The sequence below is a fragment of the Chiloscyllium plagiosum genome, chromosome 11, assembly GCF_004010195.1.
Source record: "Chiloscyllium plagiosum isolate BGI_BamShark_2017 chromosome 11, ASM401019v2, whole genome shotgun sequence".
Taxonomy (NCBI): Eukaryota; Metazoa; Chordata; class Chondrichthyes; order Orectolobiformes; family Hemiscylliidae; genus Chiloscyllium; species Chiloscyllium plagiosum.
In genome coordinates, this window is record NC_057720.1 from 11,979,753 (window position 1) to 12,004,086 (window position 24,334).

The window sequence follows — 24,334 nt, forward strand, 5'->3', positions numbered from 1 at the left end:
CTCTGACCCATCACCTTCATCCCCACCCCCATTCACCTATTGTACTCTTTGCTACCTTCCCCCACCCTACTCTCTGACCTATCACCTCTATCCCCACCTCCATTCACCTATTGTATTCTATGCTACTTTCTCCCCACCCTCCTCTCATTTATCTCTCTACCCTGCAGGCACTCTGCCTTTATTCCTGATGAAGGGCTTTTACCCGAAATGTCGATTTTCCTGCTCTTCAGATGCTGCTTGAACTGCTGTGCTTTTCCAGCACCACTCTAATCTAGAATCTGGTTTCCAGCATCTGCAGTCCTTGTTTTTACCTTTACTGAAATCAGTTGGGCTTTCCCTAACTTCGGTCAGGACTTCATCTTATCAGTGGTTAAAGGAGGCAGTACTTAGTGGGCTGCAGCGTACAGTGGGCATTAAGAGCTGTTTTCGTAACACCACAGAAATGTATGGCTAAGGCAACAGATGAAAAGTTCCCACATTAGGTAACTAAACAGAACAATCAGAATTGGTGGCTCAGTGATGGAAGACCAGGAAACATGAATGAGAAAACAAATGCACATTCTTAATTTCAATCGACAGTCACATTATTATTGTTGTAAAGTGAGTGCATATGAGAATGTTGGTGAGAATACAACTAATTAAAGCTGTATTGTCTGCTACTTGTGTGTCAACCAGGGCTCAGTTTGTAGCACATTTGCCTCTGCATCACAAAGTTTCAGGTTCAATTCCTACTCCAGCACTCAAGCAGAAATCGCATGGCTGAATCTTTAATGTAGTACTGAGGGTGTGTAATGCTATTGGGAATACCAGTTTTCAGGCAAGATGTTAAACCATGCCCAATCTATTTGGTCAGATATAAAAGATCCCAAGGCACCACATCTAAGAGAAGGAGAGTTATCTCTGGTGCCGTCACCAATATTTATTCTGCGATCAATGTCCCAAAACGATTATCTGTCGTTACCTCCATTGCAGCACAGCTGAACATTCCTGTATAGAGCATTCCTCCGTCTGTGTGTCTTTTTCCCCAAATGACTGTGACCTAAGAATAGTTCTTCAGTAACCTTTGAACTGTTTGGAGTGTCCTGTTTAAAAACCTTTCATAAGCCCCGTCTCTATTGCGAGGTAGAGTTGAATTCAGCAACCCAAATACAAAACCATCTCTTTCCTTAAATGTTACAAAGTTCAACAAATGCTGGCTCATACAGCACTCACTGGATACACCAAAACTGAATTATCACACACAAATCTTTTTTTTCCCTTAAAAGAAATTGCATCGAATACACTCTGCTGAGGCTTCTACAGGTTGAGTGACAATTTGAATGAAATACTGGCAAGAATTACTTCAGGGAAAGGGACAAAAAGCACTGGTTACACAAAATAAACCTTTCTCATCAGCCTGTGCAGTATCACTGGAAGAGTTCATATCCATGACTGAGAGATTCAGGCCAGGATATGCAGCCACTGAGCCAAAGTTAACACCCTCTTTCTCCCTGCCTCCATTTGCTTTAAAGCTTTATATCTATCATCTTCCCACTCTGAATGAAGGTCATCAATTTGAAACGCTGGCTGTTCTGTTAACACCACAGATTTGCTTGATCTGCTGAGCATTTCCTGATGCTTTCTGTTTTTATTGCAAAATTTCTGCCGAAATGTAGGCTGAGTGTGGATAAACACAACCCCTGGGGGAAAAATAAAAGAGTATTGATTAAATGCCCTTAAACCTCAGGAAAGTAAGCTGGTCCTTGACATTATTAAAAATGAATGAAGGGGAAATAACTGCTGCTGAGTTCATGTTATTTCTTTTATTGAAGAAGAGAGGCAGTCTCTATTATTATACAGCATTAAAATGACTAACAGAACATCTTCCACTTATTATGCATTCCAACTTTACTTCCACAATTCTGTACTTCTGCGACAGTCCAGCACATTTTCACATTGATGATTCTAATGTTACAAACATAACATGCACAGGTGTATGAGAATGAGTACTTCATTCTAAGAGTTGAGGGAGCCCGATTCTGTTAACTGCAATCATTGTACATTTGTTAAGGTATTCTTGTACATTCCTTACACAAGTTTTTATTTTGTGGTTTTAAAAAGATGCAGTCAGTTAGAGTCATAATTCCTTCAAAGTGCAAGTTCAACTTAGATCAGCCACAGTTGCAGTTGAGATTTACATGCACATTTAAAAAATAAATTAACACAAAAAGAAAGCTCAAGGGAAAATCCTGTTAGGAACAGAAAAGTCACATTCTGGCTAATGCATGGTTTCAATTTTACGGAACATTCCTTCGAGGCACATGCTAAGGAGAATGGCTTCAAATGATCAATTCAATCAGACTGTGGTGCAAGAGCAATTAGTCAGTCCAACAAGCTGTGGACCAATTTTGCATTGTTTACATAACTTTTACCCTAGAGAATAATCAGCTGCACTTTTAGTGGAATACTTCCAAGAAGTTTGACAAGATTCACATTGATCAGTCCAAACCTAATAGGTAGAGGCTCCTTTTGTTGTGGATTGAAGTTTACACCGTTACTGTGATGAGAAATTTCTCTTTCGTATTGGTCTGTGCAATGGGAAGCCCATGGATTAATGACAATATCACATAAGTTTATTTCAACCAATTGGCAATTGGGTTTTGAGTCATGATGCTCCGGCCATCATAGAGGACAGGGAAGGCTTATGGGACCAATCGGCCTTTTCACTATCTGTCACCTCTGTACGTTCAACCCCAGGGATGGTACTGAAAGATGGAGATAGGAGACTCTCTCACTTGTGGCATTTAGAAACAATGTTCAGAGAATCGGTGTGACAAGATTCCAGTTGCAACACAGGACTCAATATGTTGGAGAATATATCAAGAGAGATGTGTCAAACACACCAAAATGCTTTGCTTACAGTGAATTACTTTTGAAGGGGAGTGGCTCAATGTGACTGAAGACAATTTTCAGCAAGAACCCAGAAAGATCAAATTAAATATTGATGAAAGTTTTAAAAATTGCAGACGCTGTAAATCAAAAACAAAAACAGAAATTGCTGGAAAAGCTCAGCAGGTCTGGCAGCATCTGTGCAGAGAAATCAGAGTTAACGTTTCGAGTCAAGTGACCCTTCTTCAGAACAGACTTCTCTCTACAGATGCTGCCAGACCTGCTGAGCTTTTCCAAAATTTCTACTTTTGTTTTAAATATTGATTAAACTGGTTAGGTCTGGATCCACTGAAAACTGACTTGATGAAATAATACTTTGAACTCTTGCCTACCTAGACTAAAAATATCCCAATTGAACATTCCATTTGTATCATATATTGACTGGATATAAATTTGGCTGAGAGACAAGGGACCAATAGTAGTGATGAACAATAGTAATACTGCCTGAAGGAAGCTTTATAGTGGGTTTCCTAAAGATTTGTACTGCAATAACTGCTCATCTTGATCCCAATGAATGACTTGGGCTCAGTTGTATGGGGCACACTATCAAAAACTATAGATGAGACAAGGAAGGATTGTGAACAGTGAGGAGCACAGTGATAGTATTGGAAGAGGACATAGGTTGTTGGAATAGAGACAGGGCACATCTGATGCAAAATAAAGTGACAAATTTTTGGTGATGATTCCTTTCTGGGGAGATAGTGAGGTAGTGGTAATCCAGAACCCCAGGCTGTTCTGGCGACATGTGTTCACATTCAACTTTGACAAAATTTAAATTCCATAAAAATCTGGAATGAAAAGACAGCCTTATCAAAGCCACAAAGCTACTGCTGAGTGACATGCAAACACATCTAATTCACCAATGTCTTTTAGGGAAGGAAATCTGTCATCCTTATCTGGTCTGGACTGCATGTGAATCCAGGGATTGGTTGGATAGCTGGTGTGTGATGCAGCATGAGGCCAACAGCACGAGGGCAATTCTTGCACCAGCTGAGGTTATCACGAAGGAATCTCCTTCTCAAATTCACCTCTCACCAGTGACATGGTCACCCTCAGATTAAACCACACCAATTCTCTCTCTCTCTCTCCCAAGCAGCCCTATGGTCTGGTAAGACAATGGCAACCATATTTCAGGAACGATGCACTTAGAGCGTGTTCAGAGGTGGTTCACAAGAATAGTCCCAGGAATGAAAAACTTAACATATGAGGAATGTATGAGGACTCTGGGTCTGTACTCGATAGTGTTTAGAAGGATGGGGGGGATTCTAATTGAAACATACAGAATACTGAATGGCCTGGACAAAGATGTCGGAAAAATGTTTCCATTGGTAGGAGAGACTAGGACCCGAGGGCACAGCCTGACAGTACAGGGAAGATCTTTTAGAATGAAGATAAGGAGAAACTTCTTCAGCCAGAGTGGTGAATCTATGAAATTCATTGCCACAGATGACTGTGGAAGCCAGATCATTGAGTATATTTAAGACTGAGGTAGATAGGTTCTTGACCATCAAGGGTTACGGGGAGAAAGCAGGAGAATGAGGTTGAGACACTTAGCAACCATGACTGAATGACAGAGTAGACTCGATAGGCTGAATGGACTAATTTCTTCTAACTCTAACTTCATCTTTTACATGTGAATCCTGATCCACAGCAATGTGGTCAATTCTCAACTGCCCTCTGGGTATTTAGAGATGGGCAATAAATGCTGGCCTAGCCAATAATGCCCAAAATTCCACGAATGGATTAATGTAAAGAGGTTATATAAACTGAAGGATATGATTCAAAACGCAATGTAGAAAGAGGCGCATGGGGTACACGTGCATGAATCACTGAAGAAGAACAGGTTTAAAAAATGGATTAAAAATGCTGGGCTTTAAAATCATGGCACAGAGTACAAAATCAACTAGGAGAAAGTGAGGACTGCAGATGCTGGAGATCAGAGCTTAAAGATGTGTTGCTGGAAAAGCGCAGCAAGTCAGGCAGCATCAAAGAAGCAGGAGAATAGACGTTTCGGGAAGGGCTTATGCCTGACCTGCTGCGCTTTTCCAGCAACACATTTTTAAGCACAGAGTACAAAAGCAAAGAACATCAATACAGTTACAGGTCAGGATGCTGTGCTACTTTGGAGGGAGCATTTCAGTTGTTAGTGTTCCTATGCATCTGCTATCTTTATTGTGAGGTGGCAGAGGTCACAGGTTTGGAAGGTGCTGAACGAGCCTTCTAGAGTTAGTGCCGTTAATCTTGGAGATGATACTCACTGCTGCTTATGGTGCACCATTCGCGTGTGTTTTAGTAGATCGAGTGGTGGCTTCTTTTTGAATGACATCTTTGTTCCGAGAGGTGACAAGCCTAAATGTTGTTGGAGTTGTACTTATCAAGATAACTGGAGAATATTTCAGTTCTGAAGGGTTACTGGACCCAATTTCTCCACAGATACTGCCAGACCTGCTGAGTTTTTCCAGCAATTTCTATTTATGTTGGAGAGTATTTCATCACTGTTCTGACTTGTACCTTTCAGATGGTAGACAGATGGGAGTCAGGAGTCAAATTGTTCACCATAGAATTCCCAACTGCTGACCTACTCCTGTAGCTACAGTATTTACATGGCTGGTCGAGTTCAGTTTCTGGTCAAGATATTGTACTGCCATTGAACGTCAAGGGGTGATAGTTAGATTCTCTTCTGTTGGAGATGAGCATTGCATTTTACAAATGTTACTTGCCACTTAACAGCCCAAAACTGAATGTTGTCCAGGCCTTGTGGCATGCATGCAGGCACTTACTGCTGTCAGTATTGGATGTCATAACCTTAGTGCACAGAAAGAGGCCTTTCGGCCCATTATATCTGCATTGGTCATTAAGCACCTGTCTACTCATTTTCCAGCATAGGGCCCATAGCCTGTGTGTTATGGCACTTCAAGTGACAGATGTTACAATATATACTGAACATCCAATCTTCTGAACTTATAATGGAGGAAAGGAAATTGATTAAGAAACTGAACATGGTTGGGCCGAGGACATGCATCCTGAGAAAACTCGCACTCGTGATCTGGGTCTGAGAGGGTCACTGCTCAATAACCACAACCATCATTCTTTGATGTCATACTTGGTCAAATAGTACCTTACTGTCAATGACATTTACTGTCGCCTATCATGTTCCCATTGGCAGAAGGGTCAAGAAACAGAGGACATGGTTTTATGGTGAATTGTAGATGAATGAAAGGCAGCACGCTGCGGGAGAAAATACTTCCAATGCTTTAAACAATGTTATGAAATTCATAAAGTAAGGTGAAGGTGGCAGATTTAATTGTGGTTTTCAATACAGAACTGGATGAGCATCTGTAAGGAGAAAAATAATTATATGTCAACAGGATAAGGAGGGGAAGTGGAACTGGAACTGGCTAAATTACTCAGTGTGCAAAAGGGGCTCAGCTGGGCAAACGGGCTCCTGTGCTGTAACCATTCTATTCAGTTGACAATACCTTAAAGTGCTCAGTTATACACTGGATAGCCAGCAGAGAACAGTGACAAAGAAGGAGCCTGATGGCACCTCCAACAATGCAGCAATTCAGTCAATCCCGGCCCTGATTAGGTGTTCACATCTGTAGATAGGGTTTGAACCCACAACCTACTGACTCAAGAGGTTGGAGTATTCCCAACTGAGGCGAATCAGCATATTTTCAGATAATTGCTAGAACAGAAGCTTTTCAATATTGTGAAAGCATAGTAAACGATGAAAGGTGATTTCTATTCGTTTTCAAATTTGTAAAGTGAGCACAGAATTCAGATTAGAGAAGAAATTTTCTCCAGAAAACAGGGAGTGTTTATTACAAGTGGCTACTGATGTAGCAATATTGAAAACAGAAAACAAACATTTTAAAAACGTAGTAAAATAAGAAGAGGATTAGAAATTAACTGATGTCAAACAGTTAGTGCTGGCACCCATGCAATGGCTTTCTCTATTGCTTCTAATATAGCTGAACACAATACTGCTGGTTAGCCTGTCCTCCTCATTGCATTTAGCTTCAATTTTTGCAAGCTCTCCTGAGAATATTCCTTTAACAGCTTACAGTAGCATGGTCAACAGTTGTGAAATCTTTGAATTTTCATCTACAGTACAGTGCAAACAAAAAGATATCAGTGCTTTCCTGAGTCAACTTAATATTAGCAACCCATTTCACACTAGTACACTTTTAGTGTGTGGGCCTATCACAGATCAAAGCTACATCACATACCACGAGAAAACACCTCCAACCTTTCAGGACAGTTTGTCAGACAAACCAAAAACCTATGTCAAACAATTTTACATAACAGGGTTTGATTGTCCCTAAAACACAAATCATTAATGCCACTGCAGAAATTGTTTTTCAAAAAAAAAATATATCACACCCTGGAATGCTTAGAATCCAGCATAATTCATCACAGTTGTAGTACTTTAAAATATTTCCTTTGACATTATTGCACCGGACGGATTTCGACCTCTACTTTCTCTTCAACACACGATGTATCAGGATGGCTTACATTCTGCCGCAGGGTGATCTCTGGGCCCCCTCCATAAATTGTGCAAAAGTAGTACCAGGTCTCTTCTGAGATCTGGCCGGAATCAGCTCCTGGATAAGAAATTAATGAAACATGACTTAGTATCAGAACACAAGATTCCCTTTAACACCACACAGGACTGCTAATCTAGTAAAAGGCACCCACCCAAATAAAATAACCCAAAATGTTTTCAAGATTCCTAGTGTTCACTAGGACAGGATGAGACTGGACAATCAAATCCTTCACATGGCCTAGTTGGTCGGTCCACTGTTCTGGACTCACTGCAGATAATTTGCCTGGGTACTGCACTAGAATAGTGAGGTGGTTGTTTTTGATTGGCACAGACTTGATGAGCCAAAGGGCCTTTTTTTCCTGGACTGCAGACCTCTGACTCTCTGAGGCTCATATCACAGATATTCAGATAAATAAAGACTCCTTGAGAGGCTTACTTCTTAAATAACTTCCATATTTGCAATGCATGTGCAAACCTCATACCATATAATGACGATGCTTTAAGCATGGCATTGGTTGCAAAATGTTTCAACGGAGATTACAAAAAAGAAACACTATGTAAATACAAGCTTGTTTTTCTTGACTGCCTTGGACTTTAGACAAATATGAAGTACCACCACAAGCTTGCTGACTGTCATATTGTGTATTCAAAGTCACTTAATATTAACTCTCAGAACAGTATCAGCACTATTTTGTGTCCCCTCCCTATAACACTAAATGGATTTATTTAACAGTTGGCTCAGAGTTAAAAGAGCAAGGTTTGGATATTTTATAATATGCTGAATACATACATATAACTCACGGCCATGACTTCAGGTCTTTTTTTTTTTTTAAATTCACTTTATAGGATATGGGCATCTCTGGCTGCTGGCCTTTTATTGCCTGGTTTGCCCTTGAGAAGGTGGTGGTGAGCTGCCTTCTTGAACCGCTGCAGTGCATGTATGTGCTGTATATAAATCCACAATGCCATTAGGGAGTGAATTCCAGGGTTGTGACCCAGAGACACAGCAGGAATGGCAATATATTTCCCTGCTAGAAAGGTGAGGGGAACTTATCAATCATGGTACCTGTTGCACTATCTAGATGGAAGTGGTCATGGTATGGAAAGTGCTAAGGAATTTTGATAAATTTGTACAGTACAGGGCAACCGCCATATCTGCGGGTCTGGTTACCGCGGCCTGAATATATTACATGGAACATTCCAGAACCAGGGGGCTGCTGAACGGGTCCGCTACCATCATCTACGGTAGGTCTTGGAACGTATCCCCGCGGATACAGGGGACTTCTTGGAGATAGTACAGTGCTGCTAACTGAACATCAGTGCAGGGAGGGAGCAGATGTTTAAAGATGTGGCACTAGTCGAGCAGGCTGCTTTGTTCTGGATGCTGTAAAGCTGCTTGGAGCTGCACTCCTGACGGACAGGCTTTGGAGTCCGAGCGGTGAGAATATTAACTGCAGGATTCCTAAACTGATCCTGTAACCACTGTATTTATATGGCTAGGAGAAAATGAGGACTGCAGATGCTGGAGACCAGAGTGGAGAGTGTGGCGCTGGAAAAGCGCAGGTCAGGCAGCATCAGAGTAGCAGGAGAATCAACGTTTCGGAAAAAAGCCCTTCATCAGGAATGAGGCTTGTGGGCCAAGCGAGCTGAGTGGGATGAGGAATTGGTGAAATCTACATTGATTCCATGTGGTTGGATGGTCCCAAGGCAGAAGAGGAGGTGTTCTTCATCCAAGCGTCGAGTGGTTTGGTGATTGAGGGTCCCAGGACCTGCATGTCCTTGGTGAAGGCTAGTCCAGTTCAGTTTCTGGCCAATGGTAACTCCCAGGATTTGATGGTAGGAGATTCAGTGATAGTAACACAATTGAATGGCAAAGGACAATGGCTAGATTCTTTGTTAGAAATGGTCATTGCCTGCCATTTGATGGGGGACAAATATTACTTGCCACTTTTCAGCCCAAGCCTGGATATTATAGAGATTTGGACATCAACAGCTTCAGTACAAGAAGTTGCGAATGGTGTGGAAAATTATACAATCACTGACCTTACGATGGAAGTAAGGTTGATGAAGCAGCTGAAGGTAGTTGGGCCTAGGACACTACCCTGAGGGACTCCCAGAGATGTCCTAGAACTCATGACAAATTTCCAACAACGCACCATCTTCTTTTGTACCATGTAAGGCTATAAACAGTATTCCCCAATTACGTCAACTCCAGTTTTGCTGAGGCTCCTTAATCCCACACAGAGTAAAATAAGGCATAGATGTCAATGGCAGTCACTGTCACCTGACCAACTCTTTTCCCAAGACTTTTTTCCAAGTTTGAACCAAGATTTTATTGAGGTCAAGAGCTGACTGCCCCGGTTAAACCCACACTGGGCATCACTGAGCAAATGCTGCTTGACAGCACTGTTGATGACACCTTCGGTCATTGTACTAATGATTAAGAGTAGATATTGCATTTGATCCCAATAATGCCTCCAAGATTCTTCAAATATGAAACTGCAGTTGAAGATATGTGTGGAGATCGTCAGACGAAACTTCAGGTCTGGAATAATTTTCCTTGATAATCAATTCAGGAAAGCTACCCATATAGAATTTACAATACTGAAATAGGTCTCTTAGCCCATCTCCTTTGAGTGCTCAATTTAATCATTTTCAGGGTCAACCTTCACTTATCCGCGAGTCTAAAACCCTCCTTCCTTCTACCTCTTTCTCCATTATGTATTTATAGCTTCCAGTTTTGGACTACCACAACCTGGACACATTTTCTTCATATCTAATCCAGTAAACACCATTATGTTTAAGGCCTTTATTATTAGGTCACCACTCAACTTTCCCTTTTCTCGGGATAACAACCTCAAATCTTTCAACATTTCCAAAGCTTTGTACTTTCTCTAATCCCTTTTTATTCATTTCTTAACAGAGACCAAACCTACACACACTACCTCACATATGTCAAAGGTCAACACAAAGTAGAAATAACATCGATCACTTTTAGTTTTATTAAGAACAATCTGTGCAAAATAAAAAAAACGAGTCCTACCTTGTTTTAAAGACATGTGGTTGCTTTTGCCAATAGCTATCTTGGCATTATCAATTGGACCAGGAGGCTCTAAAGACATGAAAATAATAAAAGTGTATTAAATCAGAGAAGACCCTTTGAAGTTATGCATAATCACTTATTAACTGGCCATTTATAGAAATGGTGCAAGACAGGTTTATCTACCACTATAAATGTATTTTGTAAACAACACGTTGCTTTTTCTCATATGAAGTGAGATAATAATTTTTGTCTTGAAATAGAAAACCACAAAAGGACTAGCCTCCACTAGATCTATGATGCCCAACTATGATTCAAAACAAGTCTGGTTAGAATTAAATGAAACCTGAAACTGCAAATACCTAAATTTTTGAAAAAAAATCATACTTGTAGTAACTCACAAAATTGGTAAATTTACACTTCATGACATATCACAAATCAATCTGGTTTAATTTATAAAGCAGTTATGTTACTTTTAGCTTACATGATTTCACAATTCCAAATAATACTTCAAAACATTTGCTCCACATGAACTTATAAAACACATCTTCTGTTAGAAGAACTGCAAGGCACTAAACTCAGGATAACAAACAACTTCCTTGTGTTTAGTACGTTAGTTTGAGAGATAGTATTTCTGCCAGGAAATACTTCGGTAGTAAATTGAGAAACTGCAGTCCAAAGTCTGAGGAGCAGGTTGAAAGTAAACAGAGATGAGATAAAACAGCAAAGGGGACATTAAGTATTTTTTCAAAAATCAAAAGTTGTACTGTGCAGAGAAGCCAGATGCAATAAGTGGCAAAGTTGAGCCCTTGAGAATAAACATATTGAGTGTGTGAATGCTGCGGCAAGTCTGGCTTTCAACACAGGTCAGGAAATAAACACCGACAACATGAAAATATTTAAAAGGAAATTTCTGGAGCATATAGACATTTAGAACACAGGCTTACCAATTAACATGATTATTTCAACTTGCAACTATCGTTGCTCTGCATTATAGCCCTTGAATGAAATCTCTCATTAATCCAATTTGGTACAGATTGGATACAATATAGCCTAGCCTATGTTTTATAGAAAGAATGTAGAGAGGGAGTGCAGAAGATGCAAGAGAGATTTCCGAAACATGATAACAGAACTAAGGGGAAATACCATTCTGTAAAGGTTAAACAGGGTCTAGGAAACGGAGGACTGAGGAGTGGCCTAATAAGAGGATTTGAAGATTTATGAAAGAGGTTGGTAGAATATACGCAGGGCAGATGGTTACACTTGCAGGGGATTCTCCAGAACTAGGGGGTTATAAATGTAAGGCAGTCATTAATAAATCCAGCAGGGAATTCAGGAAAACCCTGAAGTGATGAGAATGCAGAATTCATTATCACAAGGAGTAGCTCAGGTCAATATCACAGATGCATTATGGAGAAGTTAGATAACAGCGAGGAAGAAAGGAACACACAGATACATTAATAAAGTTAAAACAAGAGAGATGGGAGTGGTTACTGTACAGTATAAACACTGGCATTGACCATTTCTGCACTGAAAACTTTGCAAAATGCTTGGATTGCAACTTCAACACATGATAGCCCTGTCAGACCAGATACATAAATCCATCAAGGGTAAAATCCTGGCCAGTCTCCTGTCTGGATGCTGAATTTTATCCAGAAACCCAGCATACCTTCCGGCCATCCTGGAGAACTGTAGACATGGGTCTTCACAGCGACGCAAATCCAAGAAAAACATTGCGAGCAAAATCTAGAATTGTTCCTCACCTTGACTGCCCTGACTGAAGCACTTTATGTTTTCTATATCATGAAGGCCTAGAATTTGCCTCCTGCCTTAGGATGGTGATGAACTTCAACAGCCAACTAGAGATGTTTGCATGACAACATGACTGCTGCTATCCTGAATGGAGGATCAGAAACTGACACCTTTTACATCCAGACCAGGTTCAAAAGAAGGTTACATAAATAGCTCCCATCTTATTTTATTGAGTGTTTTAATTCACCTCATCCGAGGTGACCACTCAGCCTCAGCGTCAGCATCCAAAGTTTCCAAATGGGAAGCTCTTCAACTTCTGGTCACTTCCAGGCAGAAACAGGACGCCTGTCCACCATGGACATGTGCAACCTTCAGTTTACAGATATTGGAGCATGATGACTCACTTCACACAGGACCTGCCAAGTTTGCTCAAACTTTTCAACACCTTGCACATGATACCTGGCCTGCCCTTCAACATAGCTAAAAAGGTCCTCCATTAAGCTCTCCAAGGCCAGGAGAGAATCACTTACACCACCTTAGCTGGGCCCTGGAGTAGGTGAAACATTTCCCGATCTCAACAGCTACTTCTCCGAAAGGGACCGCTACCATTGAAGAAATCCAAGACCAGGTCAACTGTGCCAGCACTACCTTGAGTTTGTGGCAAGCATTTGACAACAGGGATCTTTGGAGGTCAAAGGCCCTGGGCCATAAGACCATGCTCTAGATAGAAGTTTGCTCACTGAGCTGGAAGGTTCGTTTTCGGACGTTTCATCACCATACTAGGTAACATCATCAGTGAGCCTCCGGTGAAGCACTGGTGGTATGTCCCACTTCTTATTTATGTGTTTAGGTTTCCTTGGGTTGGTGATGTTATTTCCTGTTCTTTTTCTCAGGGGGTGGTAAATGGGATCCAAGTCAATGTGTTTGTTGATAGAGACCTGGTTGGAGTGCCATGCTTTTAGGAATTCTCGTGTGTGTCTCTCTTTGGCTTGTCCGAGGACAATGTGTTGTGCCAGTCGAAGTAGTGTCCTTCCTAATGAGAGGGGGGTCATGTCGTTTTGTGGCTAGTTGATGTTCGTGTATCCTGGTGCCTAGTCTTTTGCCTGTTTGTCACAGTTCTTGCAAGGCAGTTTGTAATCCTCCCTGAAGGTATGGTCTAGCAGATTTAAACCCTGCTCTTAAAAAAAACAGTTCCGATGGATGGACCATTGCTAACAGATGCGTGAAAACTGCCTTCCTTGGCAGGTTCTCTTCTTCCAGCTCTTCACAGGTCAACACTCAACACTCATTATCCAAAGGAAAAGATACAAGGATAGGCTTCAAGTTGCCCTAAAGAGATAGGACTGATTGAGAGGAAAAAGCCGCTGACTGCTCAGCGCAACTTGTCTTCATCCATCGAGGCTTTAAGCCATGAAAACGCTCAGTGACTTGACTGTGGAATGGCAGCAAAGAGACAGAGATTGGCGAAGGAAGCCAACCTGGGACTGCAAATTTCATTTCCCTACTTTCAAAAAACAAATTGTGGATCCAAAACTGGGCTCCTCTCTAATCTGAGGTCACATCTTGCCTGAGAGATGTCATCCTCAATTCTGAGGAAGCACTGATGGAGATGGTCTGAACATTAAACCTGAACCAAACTAAAGGCTCTGAAGAATGGATAGATCAAATATTTAACTGCACCAATATATCTAAAATGGATGCTAAAAACGAGCTGCGTTAGAGCCCAGGCCAGAGGAGATATTTTTGTTTCCGCTCCTGTATTTATATAATCTAATGCCAAGTTATTCTCAAAGCATCATCTACTTGGAAAGCAAACAGGAGTTTAAAAAAACATTTCTGGATTACAAATTAAGACAACTGCCAAAATAACCAATGTTAGTCAATATTACATGCTTACTATATTATAGTTTACATACCATTTTCCTTGCCTTTGACAAATCCTTCCCATTCTCTAAACCAATGCATGCTAATACAGTAGATAACAGAAGGTGATTCTTCTTCCTGGAAGGCTTTGTTTAGCTTTATTAAAAGAAACAAAGTTTCAATTACTTTATCTGTCGCACTTCACAAACTTGCCAAATGCAAATAATGCAATAACAATGTGAATGAATAAGCGTTAATTTATTAAAAAGATAGAACAGTTTCATTTATGACTTGAGGATGTCCTAATCGATAGCCAATTAAATATTTTTATAAATACCTGTTGTCATTTAACTAATGTAGGAAAATCTGTAGTCAATTTGCACACAGCAAGGCCCCACAAAGAGTAATATAATCTGATCAGTTAAATGGCTTTGAATTATGTTGAATGAGGGGTAATTGTTGGCCAGAATGGAGAATACCTCTCTTGTGAAATAATTCCATGTGATCCTAGTTTACCCGACAGCAGAAAACATGACATCTCATGTGCACATGCTCTGCTGTGTTCACTTCGAATACGCACTCAGTTCCCTGGAACAAGAAGTGAATCAACTGCCTTCTGACTAAGATATAGACAGCTCTGCCTCCAGCTGTCTATGTACATGTGTGCAAGTAGCATGTAAAATGCCACATCGTATTTCTTATGCTTGCCTGCCTGAATTACTTCCTAGAAATGGAGAACAGAGAAACAAGAGGATAATAAGTCGAAATGACGCAACTCACTGTGGCACAGTGTATTATGGAGCAAAGTGAAAAACAAGAATGGAGGGGAGAAAAGACAAATTAAACAGATATTTTGGGGGAGAATTCAGATTCGGAGGATGCAGCAATAAACAAAAAGTCAAGTGTGCATTGGAATCAAGTGACAGATCAGAGTGCAGGATGCAAAGCTGGGGAGAGTTGTTTAGACACAATAGTGGAGAGGCTACAGAAGAAATTCAAAATGATAATGTTAAAATTGGATTGTTGGATAGAGTGAGGTAATATAACCCAAGGTGGATAGAAGTTACTGTTAAAATGGGGAAAATCAAAAATAAACAAACAGTGGCTAGCTCGTGTAAAAAATGAAGATTGTCGAGAAGAGAAACAAGTTGCTGAAGGTTTTGTTCTGAACCCATCGAGACGAATGGAAAAATGCCAAACTCCCAGAATTTATATCACAACAGAAAAAAGGCTCTGAAGGGTTGCCAAATTGACTCTGATTGGCATAGGCGTTGCTTTGGAGAAACCAAGCGGCTCACCTTGCAAACTGAAAAAAAATGTTCAAGATTGGAATACATTATTTTTGTTGCAGAGAGCAGGCCCTGCATATGAATGCATGTTGCTTCCAGAGTGTGTAAACGAGTGGCATTACTGATTATCTTAAACAGCTATTAGTGTGCTCAGGATTGCTGAAATTTGGCAATCTTGAGTTGGTCCTACTGAGTGCAAGACAAAAAAGCTTTGACATCAAGACAAAAAGTTTCAGCAAAATCAAAAATATCAAATCTACACTTCAGTTTAACAGACAAGTATGCTACAGTTTTATGGCAACATATCTTATTCTAATGCTTCAGCAATTTCAAGACTTTAAAAATATCATGCTCTGTGGACACCTCCGGCAAAGTCAGGATTCATTACCCATTACTAATTGTTCTGTGAAAAATGTTGAATAACCTTTTTGAACCACTCTATTTACTGATCAGTTCACCCACAATGCGTTCAGCAGCATTTTCCCTCACGCAAAAGATTCCCAACCGTCACAAATTTTGATTTGCCCAAAACCCAGCAGACCAATTTCCCACAAATAAATGCAAAATACTGTGGATGCTGAAAACCCGAAATGAAAAGTAGTGCCGGAACAAGTCAGTAACTCAACAAGTCCAAAAGCCCATTAGACACAGCAGGAGAAGTAGGCCATTCAGCCGAATGAGTCTGCTCCATCATTCAATGAGATGACAACTGATGATAGTCTTCAACTCCACTTTCCTATTTCCCATAACCCTTGATTTCCTTACTGATCAAAAATCTTGAATATACTCAACACGCTGACTTTAACAGATGCCCATAGGAAAAAAATAATGCATAGATTCACTACTCGCAGAAAAGAAATTCTTCATCTGTTTGAAAATGTATGACCCTTTATTCTGAGATTACGCCCACTTGGCCTTCCCCTCTTCCAAAAGGGGAAACAATCGCTCTGCATTTACCCTGTCAACTCCCTTAAGAAGCCTGAATGTCTTAATAAGGTCATCTCTCATTCCCTAAATTTCAATGAGTATAGGCCCAAACTACTCAACATTCCCTCTAAAAACCACTGTTTCTTTTATCAGCCCAATGAACCTTCTCTAGATTCCTCCAACGCTAATGTTTCCTTAGATTAAAGGGGCCCATGACTGATCACAGTATTCCAGTTGTCACTGACAACTGTAAAATTTCTCTGCTTTTATATTCTATTCCCTTTGAAATAAAAGCCACATTTTATTTGCCCCCACCCCCCCCATTACCCATTAAATTTAAATGCTCGCTGTGATTCATTCACAAGGACAAATCTCTCTGTTTAGTAGCTTTCTGCAGTCTTCTCCATTTAAATAATATTTAGCTCCTCTGATCTTCCTCCCAAAATGCACAATCTCACATTTTCACACATTATAATTCCATCTGCTAAATTTCTTCCCTACTTGCTTAACCTGTTTCGATCCCTTTGCAGACTCTGTCACACTCACCATTTGCCTTCCTACGTATTTGTGTAACCAGGAGCATGGGTGGAGAGAGAAACAGTCAATCTTTCAAGTCCTGCATAATTCCTCTTCAGAACTGTAGATTCCAAAAAAGTGTCACAACGGACTCGAAACAAGTTAATGTTTCTCTCTCTCCACAGATGCTGTCAGATCTGAAGTTTTACAATATTGTTTTTATTTTAGCCAGATTCCTCATTGAATTGAATTTATTGTCACGTGTACTGAGGCACAGTGAAAAGCTTTGTCTTGTGAGCAACACAGACAGGTCACAGAGTTAAGTAGCAAAGATAAGTAAATAATAGGTAAACAGCGGCAAAAACAAAAACACAGGTACAGGCGAATGTTAAGAGTTTGACAGTCCATTCAGTATTCTAACAATAGTAGGGTAGAAACTGTTGTGAAACCAGCTGGTGTGTGCGTTCAGGGTTCTGTACCTTCTCCCCGATGGTAGAGGTTGTGGAAAAATATGGCCAGGGTGGGATGGATCTTTCAGAATGCTGGCGGCCTTTCCTTGACAGTGGGTCTGTAGGTAGATTCTATAGATGGGAGGTTGGCCTTTGTGATTGCCTGGGCCAAGTTCACCACTCTCTGTAACCGTGTCCGACCTTGAATGGTACAGTTGCCATACCAGGTAGTGATACATCCAGACAGAATGCTCCTGATGGCTCACCTATAAAAATTGGCAAGGGTATTCGCCATCATGCCAAATTTCCTCAGCTGCCTGAGGAAGAAGAGATGTTGTTTGGCCTTTGTAACAAGTGCGTCCACATGAAGAGTCCAAGAAAGATGGTTGTGATTGACCACACACAGGAGCTTGACACTCTCCACTCGTCCCACCTCTGTGTTGTTAATGCGTAGGGGGGAATATGTAACATCCCACCGAAAGTCAATAATGAATTTCTTGGTTTTGCCAGCATTGAGAGCTAGGTTGTTCTCCATGCATCATTTTTCCAGGTCTTCCCCACCTGCCATCTGTAGTCTGTTTTGTCGCCATCAGAGATTTGAACGACTAGGATGGCGTCATCAGCGAACTTGTAAATGGCATTAGTCTAGTATTTGATGTCACAGTCATGGGTAAAAGTGAGTACAGTAAAGGGCTGTGTACGCACCCCTGGGGGACTCCAGTGTTAAGTGTTAGTATTGAGGGCAATAAAATATTGCCCTCAATCTTCAATGATTGTGGCCTGTGGGTCAGCGAACTGAGGATCCAGTTGCAGAGAGTGTGGCTTAGTCTGAGATCACTAAGTTTAGTAATCAGTCTTGAGGGGATAATAGTGTTGAAGGCTGAACTGTAGTCCACGTATGGAGTCAGCTATTACAAGGGGGCATAGCTTTAAATTAAGCTTGGTGTCAAGATGCTCTAGGGAGGAGTGAAGGGCAAGTGATATGGCATTTGACGTGGATCTGTTGGTCTGATAGATAAATTGGAGTGGGTCAAGAGTAGTGGGGAGGCTGCAGTTGATTAATGCCATGACTAGCCTTTCAAAGCACTTCATGACCACCTAAGTTAGGGCCACTGGATGGTAGTCATTGAGACATGTTGCATGAGCCTTCTTAGGCACAGGGATGATGTTGGCCTCTTGAAACAGGCAGGGACAGTGGCCTGCTGCAGGGAGAGGTTGAAGATGTCCAAGAAGACGTTTGCCAGTTGATCTGCGCATGCTCTGAGTGTATGGCCTGGTACTCTGTTCTTGTGGCATAGTTTTCCTTGGATTCACACAAAGGAGAACTGATCTGACCTCTGATGCAGTGACTGTTGGGATAGGTTCGGCAGGACTTGTTGGAACAGGTGTTACCTGTCCACCACAATTCTGCTCAAAATGAGCGTAGAAGGCATTGAGACAATAAAGGAGGGATGTGTCATCATCTGCTATCTTGCACTGTCTCTTTTTAGACCCTGTGATGTCATTCAGTCCTTGCCATAGTCGCCGGGTATCTGTTTGGGTCTCTAGTTTGGCTCAGTATTTGTCCTTGGCTGTCTTGATCGCTCTGCGAAGGTCATGCTTGGATTCCTTATATTTGAATGGGCTTCCTGAGCTGAAGGCCTCATGCCTTTAGCAGATTCTGTTTGGCCTGATTCATCCAAGGTTTCCTGTTGGGGAACATGGTGGGGGTGTTGGGGCGGCACGGTGGCTCAATGGTTAGCAGTGCTGCCTAACAGCGCTAGGGACCCAGGTTCGACTCTAGCCGTGGGCAACTGTCTGTGTGGAGGTTGCACATTCTCACTGTGTCTGTATGGGTTTCCTCTGGGTGCTCCAGTTTCCACCCACAGTCCAAAGATATGCATGTCAGGTGTATTCGTCATGCTAAATTGCCCATAGTGTCATGTGCATCAGTCAGAGGGTGGGTTACTCTTCGGAGGGATGGTGTGGATTTGAAGGGCCTGTTTCCGCACTGTAGGGGAATCTAATCTAAAAAAACACCCGGATTGACTTCCTTGGTATGCAGTCCTCCACACACTTGCTGATAAAGTCTGTGACGGTGGTGGTGTACTCATCCAAGGTACCTGCAGACTGTTTGAACACAGCTTAATCAGCTGATTCCAGACAGCACCGGAGTTGATCCTCTGCCTCCTCCGACCAGCACTGGACCTGTATTCACGAGGAGTGGGGGGGGGGGGGTCTCCTGCTTACGTTTTTGCCTGTAAGCCAGGAGAAGAAACACGGCATTGTGGTCGGAGTTCCTGAAATGACGGCGGGGGATGGAGCAGTCTGCATCTTTCACAGTGGTGTAGCAGTGGTCTAAAATGTTAGAGCCCTTGGTGGGGCAGGTAATGTTCTGGTGATACTTGGGCAACACCTTCCTTAGATTGGCTTGATTGAATTCGCCAGTTACAATAAACAGAGCCTCAGGGTGTTCCGTCTCCTTGGGTGTTAGTGGTGGAGTACAACACATCCAGAGCTTCCTCAACCTTTTCTTGTAGTGGTTTGTACACAGCAGTTAGTATAGCAGCGGTAAATTCCTGTGGCAGATAGAAGGGGTGGCATTTTATGGTGAGGAGTTCAAGGTTTGGGGAGCAATGGCTACCCAGGGTTGCAATGTCCGTGCACCACAATTTACTGATTAAAAAGCAAACCCCTCTACCCTCTGTCTTACCCGAGGACGCTGTATGGTCCATACAATGGATAGAAAAACCATCAGCCTGAAATGCACAGTCAGGAATGGATGGATTGAGCCAGGTTTCTGTGAAGCAGAGTGCGCAGTAGTCCCACAGTTCACGCTGGAAGCTGAACTGTGATCCAAATTCGTCCAGCTTGTGCTCCAGAGATTGTACATTTGCTTGGAGTAAGCTAGGAATGGGGGTCTTGAAACTGCTTCCAGTTAAGTGATACTTCCCAGGATCCTGTGGAGCAGGTAGGTTGCAGTTTAGTGTATTTTTGCAGAGGGTCTGCTTCGGATCCAGTGTAGCAGGTAATCTACAGAAGAGCAGGTGCTCTTCTACATTCAACACCTCCATTGTCACACAACTCTATTAGCTCCCTAAAACACTGCCATAACAATTTCATCATATACAAATCCCTTAGTCTTGGACTGCTGTTTGAAATGTCAAAATCTCAGATACTGCTTTTTCTTGATTGAAGTTATTGGTAGATCCACAGATTTTCTTACATGAGGAGAATTATGCATTACTGTTAGATACAATTCAATGAGAATAAGTTATCCAGTTAAATGGAAACCAAATTGCACTAGAAACCAAGAGGCAGAATCATCTGTTCTGTAGAGTTTAACCATACCAGATTGTTGAGGAAGCAATATGACTAAAACAAAATAGAAACAAACACGAGTTTTTCAATTTCAATGAAAGACAGAAGTAACTTTTTATACCCAACCCTGAAAATGATTTAAGCCTATTTCATGACAGAGCTGCAAATGGTATTTTTAACGAACTAAGCAAGTTCATGCATGTCACTGCTAAAAGATTATTTTTGCGAATGAGCACATTTATTTTCGGATTCCTGTAATTAATTATTTTTTAAAACGTATAAAATACTACGGTACAATTGAGAACAGACATGCTATTAATAGCTAGTTCAGGAGGGGGAGTGAAAACCTTTCTTCAGAAAAAAAACATATCTGAAATATTAATACAAATCATTATCTTGCTTTTTACTGTTCCCAATACAAACAAATGACATGACAGGAGAGGGCAATTTTATTAAAATTACTGGTAAGATCCTTAATCTATTTTTGCCCAGGTTAGCTGTGAACCATTAGTCATGTGTACTTAAGTACACAAATGATGCACAAACATGAAATCTAATAAAACAGAAACCAATCAACTTCATACATTGTGCACAAAAAGTAACATGGGTGGGAATTTCCAAGTGAGGTGGGAAACAAAAACGGCCATAACCAAAAATTGGAAATAAAAGCTGAGGGTCTGAGAAACACAAATTGTATTCATAGCACAGCACTCATAGCATCCCTCCAGTGCAAATAGAGAGGCCATTCAGCCCATCAAGTCTGCACCGACCGTCCAAAAGAGCATCCCTACCAGACCCAACCCTCCACCTTATCCCTATAACCCCTCATTTCCCCAGGCTAATCCAATTAGATTGCACAACCCTGGTCACTATGGGGCAATTAAGCTTGGCCAATCCACCTAATCTTTGGACTGTTGGAGAAAACTGGAGAACTCGGCAGAAACCCACACAGACACAGGGAGAACATGCAAACTCCACAGCCAGACAGTCAGCCATGGCTGGAATCATACCCAGGCCCCTGGGGTTGAGAGGCAGCAGTGCTGACAACCAAGGCACCGTGCTGCCCTATAGTCAGTTAGCACTGACTACACATTTGATTCAATTCAATTTATTATTGTCACATGTACCTAGGTACAGTGAAAAGTTTTGCTTTGGAGCAGTACAGGCTGATCATACCATTCAAAGTGCATTAAGGTAATAAAACAGAATGAGAAATGACTGTAGAGAAGGTGCGCACAGAGAGATCAATATTAAATTTAAAAATTGAGAGGGCAATTAAGAAGTCGAATAATTGCGGGGAAGAAGCTGTTTGACCAATTTAGACTGGATTTCTGACTTCAAGGCTGTTCATGCAAATTGGAAGCCATCAGGGTTCCATGGCTGAGGCACTTGATACTTGTTCCACCACAACATTCAGTTATTTTATTACCCTTTTACAAAGCTTTGCTATTGGGTTCTTTGTTTATAAGTTCAAATAGACATCTGGACAACATCTCAATGTGGAACCATACAGCTGGTCCTTTATTGCTGAGGCAAAATCCTCGAACTCCATTCCAAAACAGCTCTGTAGGTGTACACATATCAGATTGCTCTGCAGCATTTCAAGAAAGGGGTTCATCATCGTATGCTCATGAGGCAATGAACAACAAGTGCTGGACTTGCCAATAATACTTGTAGCTGAAAATGTGTTGCTGGAGAAGCGCAGCAGGGTCAGGCAGCATCCAGGGAACAGGAGAATCGATGTTTCGGGCATAAGCCCTTCTTCAGGAATGAGGAAAGTTTGTCCAGCAGGCTAAGATAAAAGGTAGGGAGGAGGGACTTGGGGGAGGGGCGTCGGAAATGTGATAGGTGGAAAGAGGTCAAGGTGAGGGTGATAGGTCAGACTGGAAGGTAGGGAGGAGGGACTTGGAGGAGGGGCGTTGGAAATGTGATAGGTGGAAAGAGGTCAAGGTGAGGGTGATAGGTCGGAGTAGGATGGAGGCGGAGAGGTCAAGAAGAAGACTGCAGGTCAGGAGGGCGGTGCCGGGCTGGAGGGATTCGGCTGTGACAAGTTGGGGGGAGGGGGGATGAAGAAACTGGTGAGGTCCAAGTTCATCCCCTGTGGTTGGAGGGTTCCCAGTCGGAAGATAAGACGCTCCTCCTCCGACCGTCGGGTTGTTGTGGTTAGGTTGGGTCGGTGGGGGGTGTGGATCTGACAAGGGAGTCGCGGAGGTAGTGGTCTCTACGGAAAGCTGATAGGGGAGGGGAGGGGAATATATCCTTGGTGCTGGGGTCTGTTTGGGGGTGGCGGAAGTGACGGCGGATGATGTGCTGTACATGGAGATTGGTGGGGTGGTAGGTGAGGACCAGTGGGGTTCTGTCCTGGTGGTGGTTGGAGGGGCGGGGCTCAAGGGCGGAGGAGCGGGAAGTGTAATAATACTTGTATCCCATGGAAGAACTAGAAAAGTTTTTTTAAAAAGTTTACAATGCAAGAGTTCCCATTTATCTACAGTGGCTGACCTCTCGGATCATCACTTCCAAAATGTCTCAATTTGAATACTGCATTTTTAGTTCCAGGGAAGTTGATCTCTTGTTTTTTTTTTACTTGTGTAACTTGACCTTTTCTTTGAAAAAATTATGATATGGTTTGATGTGATATGGTTTATTTACTCACTTAGAGGTTAGGACAGGATGCAATCCAAATGCTTTCCAGTATAAAGTAATTCCATAAAAAGGAGAGTTGGATAAGCACCTAAAGAGTAACAAAATTGCAGACTGGGGGGAAAGAGCAGGGGAGTGGGGCGAGTTCATCTGGTCTTATGGAGAACCAACACAGATACAGGCTTCCTGAGTTCTTGTGACCATTATGATGCCATGAAAATGATTCATTACTAATTCTGCAACAAATTAACCCATTTAATTTTTCATAGTTTGAGTAAGGCATGTAGTTTGGGATGGAAACTCCATCATTTTCAATGACAAAGGAAAGTCTACAGCTTAATCAAACCTCACCACCTCAACTTTTGACATGTGGATTGCAGGCAGCTTTAAGCAAGATAGGCAGATACATGCAGAGAGTAAACAAGCTGAGATTGTGAATTTCACAGTATAGAAGGCTAAGGGGAGAGGCGCTCAAAAGTGTGCATAGATTCGACAGATTAAGTAAGGAGAAATGTTTTCCACTCTCAAGGAGGTTGGTAATCAGAAGACACAATTTTACAATGACTGGCAAAAGAGTTAATGCAAAATCTTGCAGAGATATGGGAACAGCGTAGGAGTGAGGCAAACTGGATAGCTTTGACAAAGCCTCCATAATGGATTGAATGGGCTCCTTCTGTGTTGAAATGATTCTGCGTTAGGTATTCGGGTTAGTTAATGATACCTGATAGCTGACTTTGAAAAGTTTAATATCATTGTTCCTATATAACAACATCACTGAAACGACATGACATCTCAATGCTATTTCTGTTTTTTCCTTCCGGAGACTACACTTCCCAAACAGCCAAAGTATCGCCACTACCTCACACTAACAACTCTTAACTATCAATTCTGCAGAAGCCCAAATGACCTCACTTATCTTCAGAAACCATGCTAAGGACTTAACTTGATTTTGTTCTAATACTGTTTGAATAAAATGGAAGCCAAGATGTTTTAGTGCAACCAAATAATCAGCCACAACAAAAATTTCCAAAACATTGAATGTTTTCAAGAACAAATTAGATATCGTTCTTAGGGCTAAAAG

The 24,334-nt window shown here is 41.7% G+C and overlaps 1 protein-coding gene across 2 annotated transcripts in view; it reads right to left on the reverse strand.

The window, feature by feature from the left end:
• Positions 1 to 4,937: 4,937 nt before the first annotated feature.
• usp33 (ubiquitin specific peptidase 33) overlaps positions 4,938 to 24,334 on the reverse strand; it is a 73,684-nt gene continuing 54,287 nt past the window's right edge. Inside the window, exons 21-23 of one of the 2 annotated variants that reach the window (XM_043698690.1) lie at positions 14,186 to 14,288; positions 10,521 to 10,589; positions 4,938 to 7,535 (exon numbers count right to left, since the gene is read on the reverse strand). In XM_043698690.1, the coding sequence (XP_043554625.1) occupies positions 7,381 to 7,535; positions 10,521 to 10,589; positions 14,186 to 14,288 (327 nt within the window). In that variant the 3' untranslated portion in view covers positions 4,938 to 7,380. Of the gene's footprint in view, positions 7,536 to 10,520; positions 10,590 to 14,185; positions 14,289 to 24,334 lie in introns of those variants that run through there. The other variant, XM_043698691.1, reaches the window with a different exon arrangement.